Below are 11,238 nucleotides of genomic sequence, written 5' to 3' on the forward strand. Positions count from 1 at the left end.
TACTGTTGAAACTTGAAACTGTACTTGTTGCTTAGATCTTTGTAATCTTTTGATACTTGAATAAAGGTTAACCTTTTCAACATGAAAAAAAAAGCCTACCCGAATCTAAGCCATTGATTCCAAGCAACTATTCTACGAATCCACCATAGCATTTAAATAAATGTTTGCTTGAATATGATTGCTAATAGTTAATTAGTCTGACAAGAACCGCGTCCAAAGTCCTAGTTTGTTTCCCACAACAAATAAGAGAGAGAGAGAGAGTTTGCACCAGTCCCTTTTGAAATAGAGAGAGAGGGAGAGAAAGAGAGTGAGTTTGCACCAGTCCCTTTTGAAATAGAGAGAGAGAGAGAGTTTGCACCAGTCCCTTTTGAGAGAGAGTGAGTTTGCACCAGTCCCTTTTGAGAGAGAGAGAGTTTGCACCAGTCCCTTTTGTGAGAGAGAGAGAGTTTGCACCAGTCCCTTTTGAGAAAGAGAGAGAGATTGCACCAGTCCCTTTTGAATTAGAGAAGAGAGAAAGAGAGCTAGCACCCGTTTCTTTTGAATTAGAGAAGAGAGAGAGAGAGAGAGCTAGCACCTGTTCCTTTTGAATTAAAAATGAGAGAGAGAGGGCTTGCACGACCGCCTTTTGAAATAGAGACAAAAATAGAACAGCAAAAAAGTAAAAGGGCTTCTAGTGCTCAAGCAAAACATTCATTCAAGATGTGTGTGTGAGAGAGAGGAAGAAGAAATAAGAGAGAGCGACACTACTACTCAATCATAGCTTTCATGCATTACAGGTGTGTCAGGGTTATACATAAACCGCACCTGCCTCAAACAAGGCCTTAGCTTTCTTTATATTTGAGCAAAAGTGACATAAGACTCATAACTTTCTAGAGAGAGAGAGAGAGAGAGAGCTTTAAAAGCAGTGACAACTTCTTTTGGAGTTATGGGATATCTATCAACCCATGCTGCTCTACTACCAAACCTACAACTCAAACTAGAGAGAGAGAGAGAGCAATTACATTAGTAAACTTCTAATTATTGCAGCTTGGGCACTACTAGTTTCTGTAGTTTCAAGCAACTCTGAGAGTTTCTCACTCAAATCATCAACTTCTCTGTGCAAGCTCTTAATGTAGTTGCATGTCTCTTGAAGAACCTTTGATGCCGATACCTAGGCAAAAAAAAACAAACCAAAAACCAATATTAATAAGAAAAAAAGTTGCACATTTCCATGAAAATGTAAGTTCATAGAACAATATCTAGTTAACTATACACTTATAAATTACACAAAAAAAAATAAAAAACAAAAGTTCATAAAGGAATGTTTGGTTACCTTGTCCGAGCTCCGATTTCGGATCTCTGGTAAAAGTGATTGCAACTTCGACACAAGATCTATAATTTGATCATCTGTGATCCTCGAGGAACCCGATTGCCTCGATCGTGATCTTCTGCTAGACATCTTCAATGCTGACTATGCCACAAAAGCTGAGAGAGAGAGAGAGAGAGAGGTGGTGCTTGTATCACAAGAGCTCAAGAGAGAGGGGGGGGGGGGGGGGGGGCTTGTGCCTTAATAGTTACCACACACAGGAAAATGGGCTTTATGCTCCAAACACAAGAAATAGACAGTCAAATGCACCAAATTAACAATGTAACGAGAGAGAGGAGATGGGTGGGGTTAGGGGCATTAAATAGAGAGAGAGAGAGAGAGAGAGAGAGGAGAATCAGTTTGTAGAGATACGCCATGCTGGCCTCTCTTTCTGTGTCCCCAACTTGGGGTTGATTTTTTTCTCATGGGTTTGGAGCCAATGAGGCGGGAGCGTGTCAGGGGAACACGCAGGCCATGTACTCATCATCTTAGGCTGGAGAGAGAAAGAAGTGAGAGGGTGCAATAACATTGTTAGAGAGAGAAAGATGAGAGAGAGTGTAATAAAATTGTTAGAGAGAGAGAGAGGGTGCAACACATTGTTGGTCCCTTGGTCAAACCTCAAGCCCCAGGCTCCATTCCAACTCATCAGTGGATCTTTGCACCTTCTCGGACACGTGTCAACTTGCGGTGCGACGCATTGAAACGGCCCGATTAGTCGCCAATTACTCGGCTTCGGACGCGGTGGAAGCTCCACTGTGAAAGACTCTTATTTTGGGAAATTTTTATATAGCGCCGAGGCTCTAAACAAGCAAATTAGAACCCACCACAAAAATTTCACTATAAGAGGTTATTTTGATGTACAAATATCTTCAAACTGATCATCTCCGTATCAAGATCAATCGACATGAGAAAAAAATGGATTTTAAGATTTGGAAATAGTGCATCTTGTGATACATTTTTGGACTCTCATTTTTCAAGATTTTCAAGTTTTCATAGATCTGCTTGATCTACACTATTTTTGAAGCTTTAAAATTTGTAATTAATGATAAAAATATATTTTAAGGCTATCAAAAAAAATTTTAATATTGAAAACACATTTCTTGATACTATTTGAAGGTGGACTCTAATTTGATTGTTTAGAGCTTCAGCTCTATACAGCACCCCCTCCCCCCTTCTTCTTTTGTATGGAGCGTCAACAATGTACTATACATCCCACTCCCTCGGGCAGATGACCTGTTGATTTTATTTTATTTTATTTTATTTTATTTTTTTCACTCTCAAATTTTGGCAACCACCTAAAAAAATCATTAGATTATTGCTTTTAAAAGTTGAAATTTGAATTTTAAGTTCTCTAAGAATTAGATCTCACCTCAAATATTTCGGTTCTCTAATCAATCTTAAGAATTTTTTATTTTATTTTCGTTTCTTCATGTATACATAGAGTGTGAGGTAAGGTAATTTCCTTTATTGATGCGAGTCCATGGGTTGAACAGGCTATATCTCTAAATTTAACGCCTTACAATTACTCCTAGGTTGAATTTTACTTGAAGAAACAACTAGACAACATACTCTTACTAAATATTTTGGCTTTTTTTTTAATGGTTTTAACGTACTAGAGGTGGCAATGAGCAAGACTAGGATTAAGCAATGGGCTAGGTTAGGTCAGGCCGTACTGGACTGAGATGGGTTGTGACCTATCCAATATTCCCTACAGATTGCCAAAAAATGCCTACCTAAGCCCGAGATTAGCCGTGCATCCGGCCCAGTGCCACCCTTAATTCAATAATGTTGTCGTCTATCATTCACTAGTGAAAATTTTATTGCAAGAATCGTTAATTTTTACTCATTATTAAGCGAATATACTTCTAAGAATTTTAGGACGCCTCTATCAAGAAAGATAAAAATTAATTTTTTCTCATTGTTAGGCGAATTTTTCTATACTTTTAAGAATTTTAGGACGCCTCCATCAATAAAGATAAAGACTTTTGCCTTGGGTTCCAAATCTCTTGACTTCTTGTCGAATTTTGTGCGTATTGGAGTCCTTTATTAAAGAGTTTTTGTTTACGAATTTTTAGGGATTTTTTGGGCAATGTTTATCCTCGTTCATGGGTATAGATTTAATTTCTTTAGTTTCTTCTCGAGTGGAGAGAGCAGTGCTAAAAGAGTTAAATAATATGAGAAGTAGAAGAATCAAATGTCATCCTTAGGGAGATCCTTTCGTGGAAATTAATACAAGATATCTTTACTTCGTGGAAATTAAGGGGTACTTTTTTTTTCTTCACTTCGTGTTTCTCATGATGCAATTTCTTTTGAGTAACTTCTAATAATATTAATGATTTTGGTCCAAAAAGAAAAAAACAACAGATCTTTATGTATTTCAAGAATATTCTAGAGGTAATTTTGTAATTTTTTTTTTTTTCGAAAATATATCAAAGAAAAATAAGGTGTCAATTTGATTACGTAGAAGTATGATGCACTTTACAAATCCACTTATAAAGGTTGTTCTAATTTTGAAAAGTGAAAACCCTACATTTGATCATCTCGACTTCGAGATGTATAAAAATAAAAAAAGAAAAAAATTTCAAATCCTAGAAATAGTGATCTTGTAATAAATTATCTAGAACAACTATTTTTATTTTAAGTATTTGTAGATATGTGAGATTTAAACTATTTTTGAAACTTTAAATTTCATATATTAGGGGTGAATATTGATTTTCATATGAGAACCGCATTTTGCAAGATTTAGAGGTATGTCTGACTTCGATTGTTTAAAGTTGATACCTCATAGAAACTACACCCTTTATCAAATCACATCTTAGAGCTGTAATATTTAATATTTTATCATCTATGTAATTTGATAAAGTTTAAAACCATTTGAAATTTGATAAAAAAAAAAAAAAAACGAATTATTTGAAATTAGATAAAAGAGTATATGTAAAATAGATCATCTCGAAGATTTGATAATTCTCCATCAACTCAAAGTGATATGAAATCATGAATAGATTTGGTTCTTTTTCATTGAGAAGACTCTTTCAGTTTATCATCTGATTGCTCAATAAAATTGTTCCTTTATTATGTCAATCATCAGGCATGCTGGTTACCTTGTGTATAATAAATAATCAGCTCTCTAAAATTTTGAATAAATTCACTTAAAAAGCTACAATATATATTTTAAACTTAATAATATCCCCAATATATACTCGAAGGATCCACCTTATACCGTTCAAAACTTGGATACACAAAACCTGGTTTTGCATATCCTAGGATCGTCCCAAGACTTACTCAAAGGTATATATATATATATATATATATCTCTCTCATCATTCTATAAGTTATTTATTGATACAAATTTGGATCAATTTAATTAATCAATTGTTGGAATCAATCTCACCCACCAAAGACTTTTAAAAAGAAAAATGTAAAAGAGATACACCCCTAATTTACTATTCGAAAATAAAATACACATCAATAACATTAGTAGAGGATTGGGAATCCTTGGATTTACTATATTTAATCAAAAGGAGGAAACAAAATCTTGAGTTAATAAACTCAAGACACCTTGGTGAAATCTTCATGACAAAAAGATCCTAAAAAAACCCTAAACAAATGAAGAGAGCTGAGATTAAAAATGAGGAAAAGACGCTAAACAAATGAAGAGAGCTGAGATTAAAAATGAGGAGTTATGAGCCAAATAATCGGCGATGAGGGAGTGTGATCACAAGGCACATGAGGTAGATCTAGTGGACAGCGTAGACTGTACCCGAGTCACGAGTTGTCCCCATTTTTAATATCACACCCTGTGGCCGCTCACGCCCCTTTGCTTCTTCCCTTTCAAACCCTAGAAACCCATTTACAATCGGTTTGATTTTGTTCGTTAGAAAAAATTCACAATCGCCCATGGCAAATAGATGTAGATGTGGAATTGGATGGCTGGGGGTGTGTCACTCGCGTTGTACTCAAAGTTCGACAATTTTTTAGTGTGTCATTCACGTCGTACTCAAAGTTTGAAAAAAAAATTTGGACTTTAATTGGAAAAAATTTAGAGTCCAATTGTCAAATTTTTATGTATGACGTCTTAGGGTGTTTTTTACTAGTGTTGTCAACATCAAACCAACTACTAAAACGATGATGGATCTAGTCCAGTAAAAAATTACTCAACATTAATTTGTTTTCTATTTTGTGTTCTTATATTAATTAGATGAAATTTTCCATTTTATTTTTGCAACAACAGTATTACCTGCTTTGGCATACTCTTCTAACATGCATTTCTATAAAAACATCCTATTATTCCCTTCTTTTACCTGTTTAATTTCACCGATCTATTAACAAACCCATTTTTTCATTCTCTAGCATGGAATATGAACAACCCTTTTTTCGATATTTTTCCATGTTTCACTTGTATATTCCTTTTCTTTTTTTAAAATGTTTTTCACATTTTTTTTGCCTCTCTCAGTATTAAATAACAGTGTCTTTCTCCTTGTTTAAAGCTACGGTGCCTTCTTCTTTCTCAATGCCACTTGCCACTAGTTTTTCATTTTTCGGTTTTAAAAAATACAACTTATTTTGCCATCTAAATTAAATTACCCATTTTTTAGTTAACGTCTTTATCAAAGTTATCTATATTAGAAATGTATACAATAAGACTATTTTGGTAAAAAGAGTTTACAAGTATTATTGACCATTAGATATAAAAATCGGGTGGTTGTGGATGTGTCATTGTTCAAAATAAAATTTTTCGAATGTTGTGACACACTTTAATCTATTAAATATCACATCCAATAGTTGATTGTGACTTCCTTGTACTAAAAGTAAATAGTATATACATTCCTATTTATATTTATCAATTTTAAATGCACCCCCTTAATATTTTTTTTCCCCTTCATGCAAAATAGAATTAAATTACTAAGAATAATAAAATAATAAGGTTACAACTTTATTTGTAGAAATATGGTATGGTTTGTATAAAGTTGCAACTTTATTTGTAGAAACAAGATTGCGTTATTCTACACCGTCTATTTTATTTAGACAATGTAGATTTGACACATTTGTGAAACAATATTGATACGTGACACACTTTTTAAAATAGTGTACAATTTAGATCGTTCAAATAAAATCGATAGCATAGATTAACACAACCTCATTTCTACACAAAATTGCAACCTCATATAAAAAATTTTATTATTTTATTAGTAATTATTTTTTAATATAGAATGAATTTCTTTTACCACAGTGGTCATAAAGTATCTAGTTTTTAACATTTACCATTTTTTATTATTTTTAAGAGTTCAAAATTGCGTTGAACTGGATTTCATCTTTACTTAATTATGAAAAGATGACCTCAATAAAATAGATTAATTAGTCGGTGAACACCATGGAGTGCAGAGCTTCTAGTACGGCTCATTAAGTAATGACACCGACTACTTAGAATATATACATCTTTAATGCTTGGGCATTTAATTCATGCTTCTAAGGGAGATTGTGGGTGGCTTCACTCTGGATTTTCAATGTGCATCGCATTTCGTTCGAATTCGGTGCAAATTGTGTGGCAAAAATCAAGTTGAAATGTAAATCGGGCTGGCAACGGACCGGGTCACCTGCTACCGGTATATGGCCCCATTAATTTGTCTAGCTTGAGCCCGAAACGACAATCGTTGGCCCAGCTCCAGCCCAAATCAAGCTCAATCCCAGCCCGACTAGATATAATTTTATTTGGGACGGGATCAAAACTATTTTTAATGATATAAACTCATATATTCAAGCATATATTATGCGAGGGTGTGGATTGCATCAGGTTCAACCTTAAACCATCAAAGTGAGGTGCACCACCAAAAGTTATTATTGGATGTATCTTTGATGTTAAAAATTCTTAAGATGGCCAGAGAATCTATTTTCATTTTTAATTATACTGTTTTAGACTCAAAAAATGGTTCAAATCAAGTAGAGCTAGAAGCATATGAAAATCTTGAAAATGGATGGTCCAGATAATTTGTTGCAAGACGCATTATTTTTGACATTCGACAATTTTTTTTGTTTTTTTTCATTTTCATACATCTTAATGTCGAGATGATCAATTAATGATCAATTTGAGTGTTTTCCACCTTCAAAACAACCTTTTACGGTTGATTTTTTTGGTGCACCTTAGTTATGCATTTTAAGGTTGCAACCTTATATAAGTTTTTTCCATTATATAAATTTATTATATATATCATGCATCAATGTTCAAAAAATCGAACCAGACTCATAAACCAACCAGGGCCATGTCTGAGTAATCGGTAAACTGGTTGGTTCACCCGACCTAACCATGTAGGTCCCGTCCTGTCCAAAAAGTGTTAAAAAAAATAAAAAAACACAAAAAAATCCAAAACAATATGAAAAAGTGTATTTAAAACATAATTAGACAAAAAAAATCCAAATTAAGTTGAAAAGTAGTGAAAAACTGGATTTTAAAAAATTCAAATGCACAAAGAAATTTCAGAAATAATCCAAAAAAGAAGATAAAGTGTAAAAATAATTATTCATGGCCAAAACACTTTTCTATTTTTGCCAAAATTATATCAAACATTGAAAACCACATTGCAAACAAATCCCTTATTTTTTGGGATCATAGTTTTTTTTAAAAAAAAATCAATACCCTGCCGGACCACCGGAACAGACCAAAACTAGATCGGCCTGATTCTGGTTTGGAGCCCAAATTCTATGCTTACTAAGGAAATAGAATGTGAAAAATGTAGAAACTCTTCAAGGTTACAGTATATAATAACTAAATAATAATTTGGGCTCAAACTCCAAAGTTGTGTTCTCCTCACCCTCCCTCGCTACTATCTCAATCGGGAATAAACATCAACAGTTGACGGTCTAGATTAGCCCTACACCACCCACCGACTCAATCTTAGGCGCTCATTTATGAGAAACACAATAAACTAACCATTTATCATGTACCATTCAAAAAAATATTAACCGTTGGTTTTATTAGCACAGTGTTCAAGAGGTCCGTCTCCGTGGAGTGTGTGCAATAATACATCACGTGCGATGGATAATATTTTTTTTGGCTGCATTGTAATGAGCAATGTGACCCTTATTTCAATGAATTCAAAGGGAATCCGTGTGACTTCCCAAACCCCATGTAAAGTGATTTATTGTTTGTATAAAATAAATGTATAATTAATTTTTAAGTGATATTCTTGAAAACACAGTCACCGAAGCACACGAATTTTTGTTCTAGAGAAAAAAGAAATTTATTAAATGAAAACATTTAGGGTGCGTTTTCACTGTTGAGTCGGTTCATCCCTAGCAGGGAGTTCTATTTGTTTTCTTCTATTTCTTTCTCTAGTTTTGCTATTATAACTTTGGACCTTTGCTCTTTTATCCAATGAAATTTAATATTAATGATAAAAAAATATTAAAAAACAAGAGATGAATCATTTAATATTTGACTTATATCTTTTGATATAGTTTCAAGAAATCCATCAAATGACTCAAATCATGAGATAGAAGAGTTGGTATTTTAGGAGTATTTGCATAAGTGGGGGAAATATTAAATAGTTTATAGTTTAGGTGTATTATGATAAATTCCTCTGAAAAATATTTTTGTTTATTTTCATGTGGAGAGAGAAGTGTTTGCAAACAAGGCATGCTCTTATCTTTAGATACATGATTTATTTGAGGGACAAGGTTTCTATGAGTTGAGTCGGCCGACTCACCTATTTAAATGAGACTTCTTTCTAAATTCTATTTTAGGGATGGATTTTGGATTCAAAATTTTGGGGAATGAAAAATCTCAACCACAAAAAATAAGAACTTCGAAAAAATAAAAATAACAAATAAAAATAAATATTTTTAGCATAGTTTTAATACCATCGATTTCACTTTTTTATGGGGCTACCATTTTCTAACATCCATCTTCAAAATTGGTGTGACATGCGTCAAGGGATGCTATTGTAGAAGTGTATCCCCTGCACATATTACTTTTCCTTATATGAGTAAATGCTAATTATTTTTTGTCGATTTATGTTTTTGGATTATTTTTTTTCGATTTTTTTTCAATAAAACCGATTTATTACTAATGTTTTAGTTCACCAATATATTATTAGTTTCTGAATTGCTAACTATGGCTTTGACTAGACCAGACATCTCACTAATTTAATTGCTGGCCCAATCCTAATAACATTGCTTGCATGACGTAAAATCTACTTCACCGGAAATAAATCCTAGGTAAAGTAACGGCTCAAGAGCTAACGATGTTCCTTTTTATTTTGTACTGTCGAAACCTATTTATTATCAAAAGGGGCTTCTATTAATTTGATATCCACTTGACCATTCAAGTTCTTGCATTTTATTAGTTCAAATTTTGAATCAACAAAATGCAGGAGCTTCAAATCTTAAACCTTGGGCTAATGGTTTGGAGAAAATGATACTCGTTTTATGGAATTTATATAAAAGAGAGAGAGATGAGGGGAAACATGTGATCCATCCAAGGTGGACGGCAACAATATCCATATTCTCATAGCATTAGGGGCATTTGATTTGCACAAATAGGCATATATATTTTCTTGACCAAGGCGAACAATCCTATGAGAAAACTCTGAAGAAAAGCTTAGAGAATAGTTTATTTCCTTTTTGAGTGAGAGAGAGAAATGCAAAGACTGCACACTCATGTTTATGAAAAAAATAGTGTCCTAAGATTGAGCAAAGACTATCATGGTTAGATTAGAAACTCAATATCCAGATTTTTCTTAATATTTATACACCGATTGTAAAGTGATTCCAAGATTTCAAAATGAGAAAATCCTTCTATGCCTCTCATTTGCTCATGAGAGTAGATCTATAATGTGCACCTACTAAAGTATGCCATACCTACTCATCTCATTTTTCATACACCAAACGTTAAAGGGGTGCGGATTACACAAGGCGCCTTCCTTGTGTAGTAGAAGTAAGGCGAAGATGTAGTTTTGGTGTCAGAAACCTTATGATGGCTTGAAAATTTATATATGTTCCTTCTTATGTAAATAAATTTTTTATTATGGTCCAGATCGGTCAGAGTTATAAATATTTCATAATCTTGAAAATTGACAGTTCATATAAGATTCGTCATATATCTCAAGTTCGAGATGATCAAATGAAGGATTTTCTAACGTTAAAACACTCCTTTTTAGGGGACTTTTTTAGGTCGACACCTTACATAAACTTCTTCCTTTAATTAATAATATAGCAGTTTTTAGAATATCTCTTAATAATAGCAAATCTCCAACTAAAACAAACCAAGTTATATCTGTTGAGACAGTTTGGGGAAAACTATTTTAGCTTTGCAGGGTCATGTGGTAATACTTCGGCAAACCATGATGAATTGTGCGCTGCTCCAAGGAATTAAAATCATAAGGGATTGTCAAATTGGTGACTTTTTCGCCTTCTGCAATAAGGTGTCTGCTCCTCCTGGGCCTTTAAGAAGTTTATAGTTTAAGATTTTGAATTACTCTGCGGTTTTTATCTTTTACCTTTAAGAAGTTTATAGTTGAAGATTTTGAATTAATGAGAGCAAAGTGAGGTGCTCTTTTGGATAATTTGGTTGTTTCCGATGTAAAGTGGAATTACTTGTACTCTCCAGCTTATTAATAAAATCTCGCACTCTTGTTGGAGAAAATAAATAAATATATCTGTTCATTTTCTAAACTCCGGCTTTCTTTTTAGAGTTCCCTATCATGTCACGTATTTAAATTCAACGATTTGTCTCCGTATACTTTCTTGATACTCATCGTAATATAACTCTTATATCCATTGCAAAATGTAAGATGCTTTTTAATTCAATTCTTTCTTAAATTGAATTCACCTAAATTCGTTAGTATTCTCTGTTTTCGATTAACTTTTGCTTTTTCAATTTAACTTTTACTCTTTTAAAT

At 33.3% G+C, this 11,238-nt stretch overlaps 1 protein-coding gene across 1 annotated transcript; it reads right to left on the minus strand.

Moving 5' to 3' along the window:
* Positions 1–750: 750 nt before the first annotated feature.
* LOC18422432 (transcription factor ILI6) lies at positions 751–1,750 on the minus strand. Its single transcript, XM_006827104.3, has 2 exons — positions 1,313–1,750; positions 751–1,150 (listed from the first exon to the last, which is right to left on the minus strand). Exons 1-2 carry the CDS (start codon positions 1,436–1,438, stop codon positions 998–1,000), a joined length of 279 nt encoding a protein of 92 aa, XP_006827167.1. The 5' UTR covers positions 1,439–1,750; the 3' UTR covers positions 751–997.
* Between the last annotated feature and the right edge of the window lie 9,488 nt (positions 1,751–11,238).

Source organism: Amborella trichopoda, chromosome 4 (assembly GCF_054954075.1).
Source record: "Amborella trichopoda isolate Santa Cruz 75 chromosome 4, AtrichopodaSantaCruz75HAP2 v2.0, whole genome shotgun sequence".
Classification (NCBI taxonomy): Eukaryota; Viridiplantae; Streptophyta; class Magnoliopsida; order Amborellales; family Amborellaceae; genus Amborella; species Amborella trichopoda.

What these genes read in the sequence shown, in the direction of transcription:
- LOC18422432 (XM_006827104.3), bottom strand. Translation starts at nt 1,438, where the DNA reads ATGTCTAGCAGAAGATCACGATCGAGGCAATCGGGTTCCTCGAGGATC. An exon ending in GAAATCGGAGCTCGGACAAG is followed by an intron (nt 1,151 to 1,312) that starts GTAACCAAACAT and finishes TTTTTTGCCTAG; the next exon opens with GTATCGGCATCAAAGGTTCT.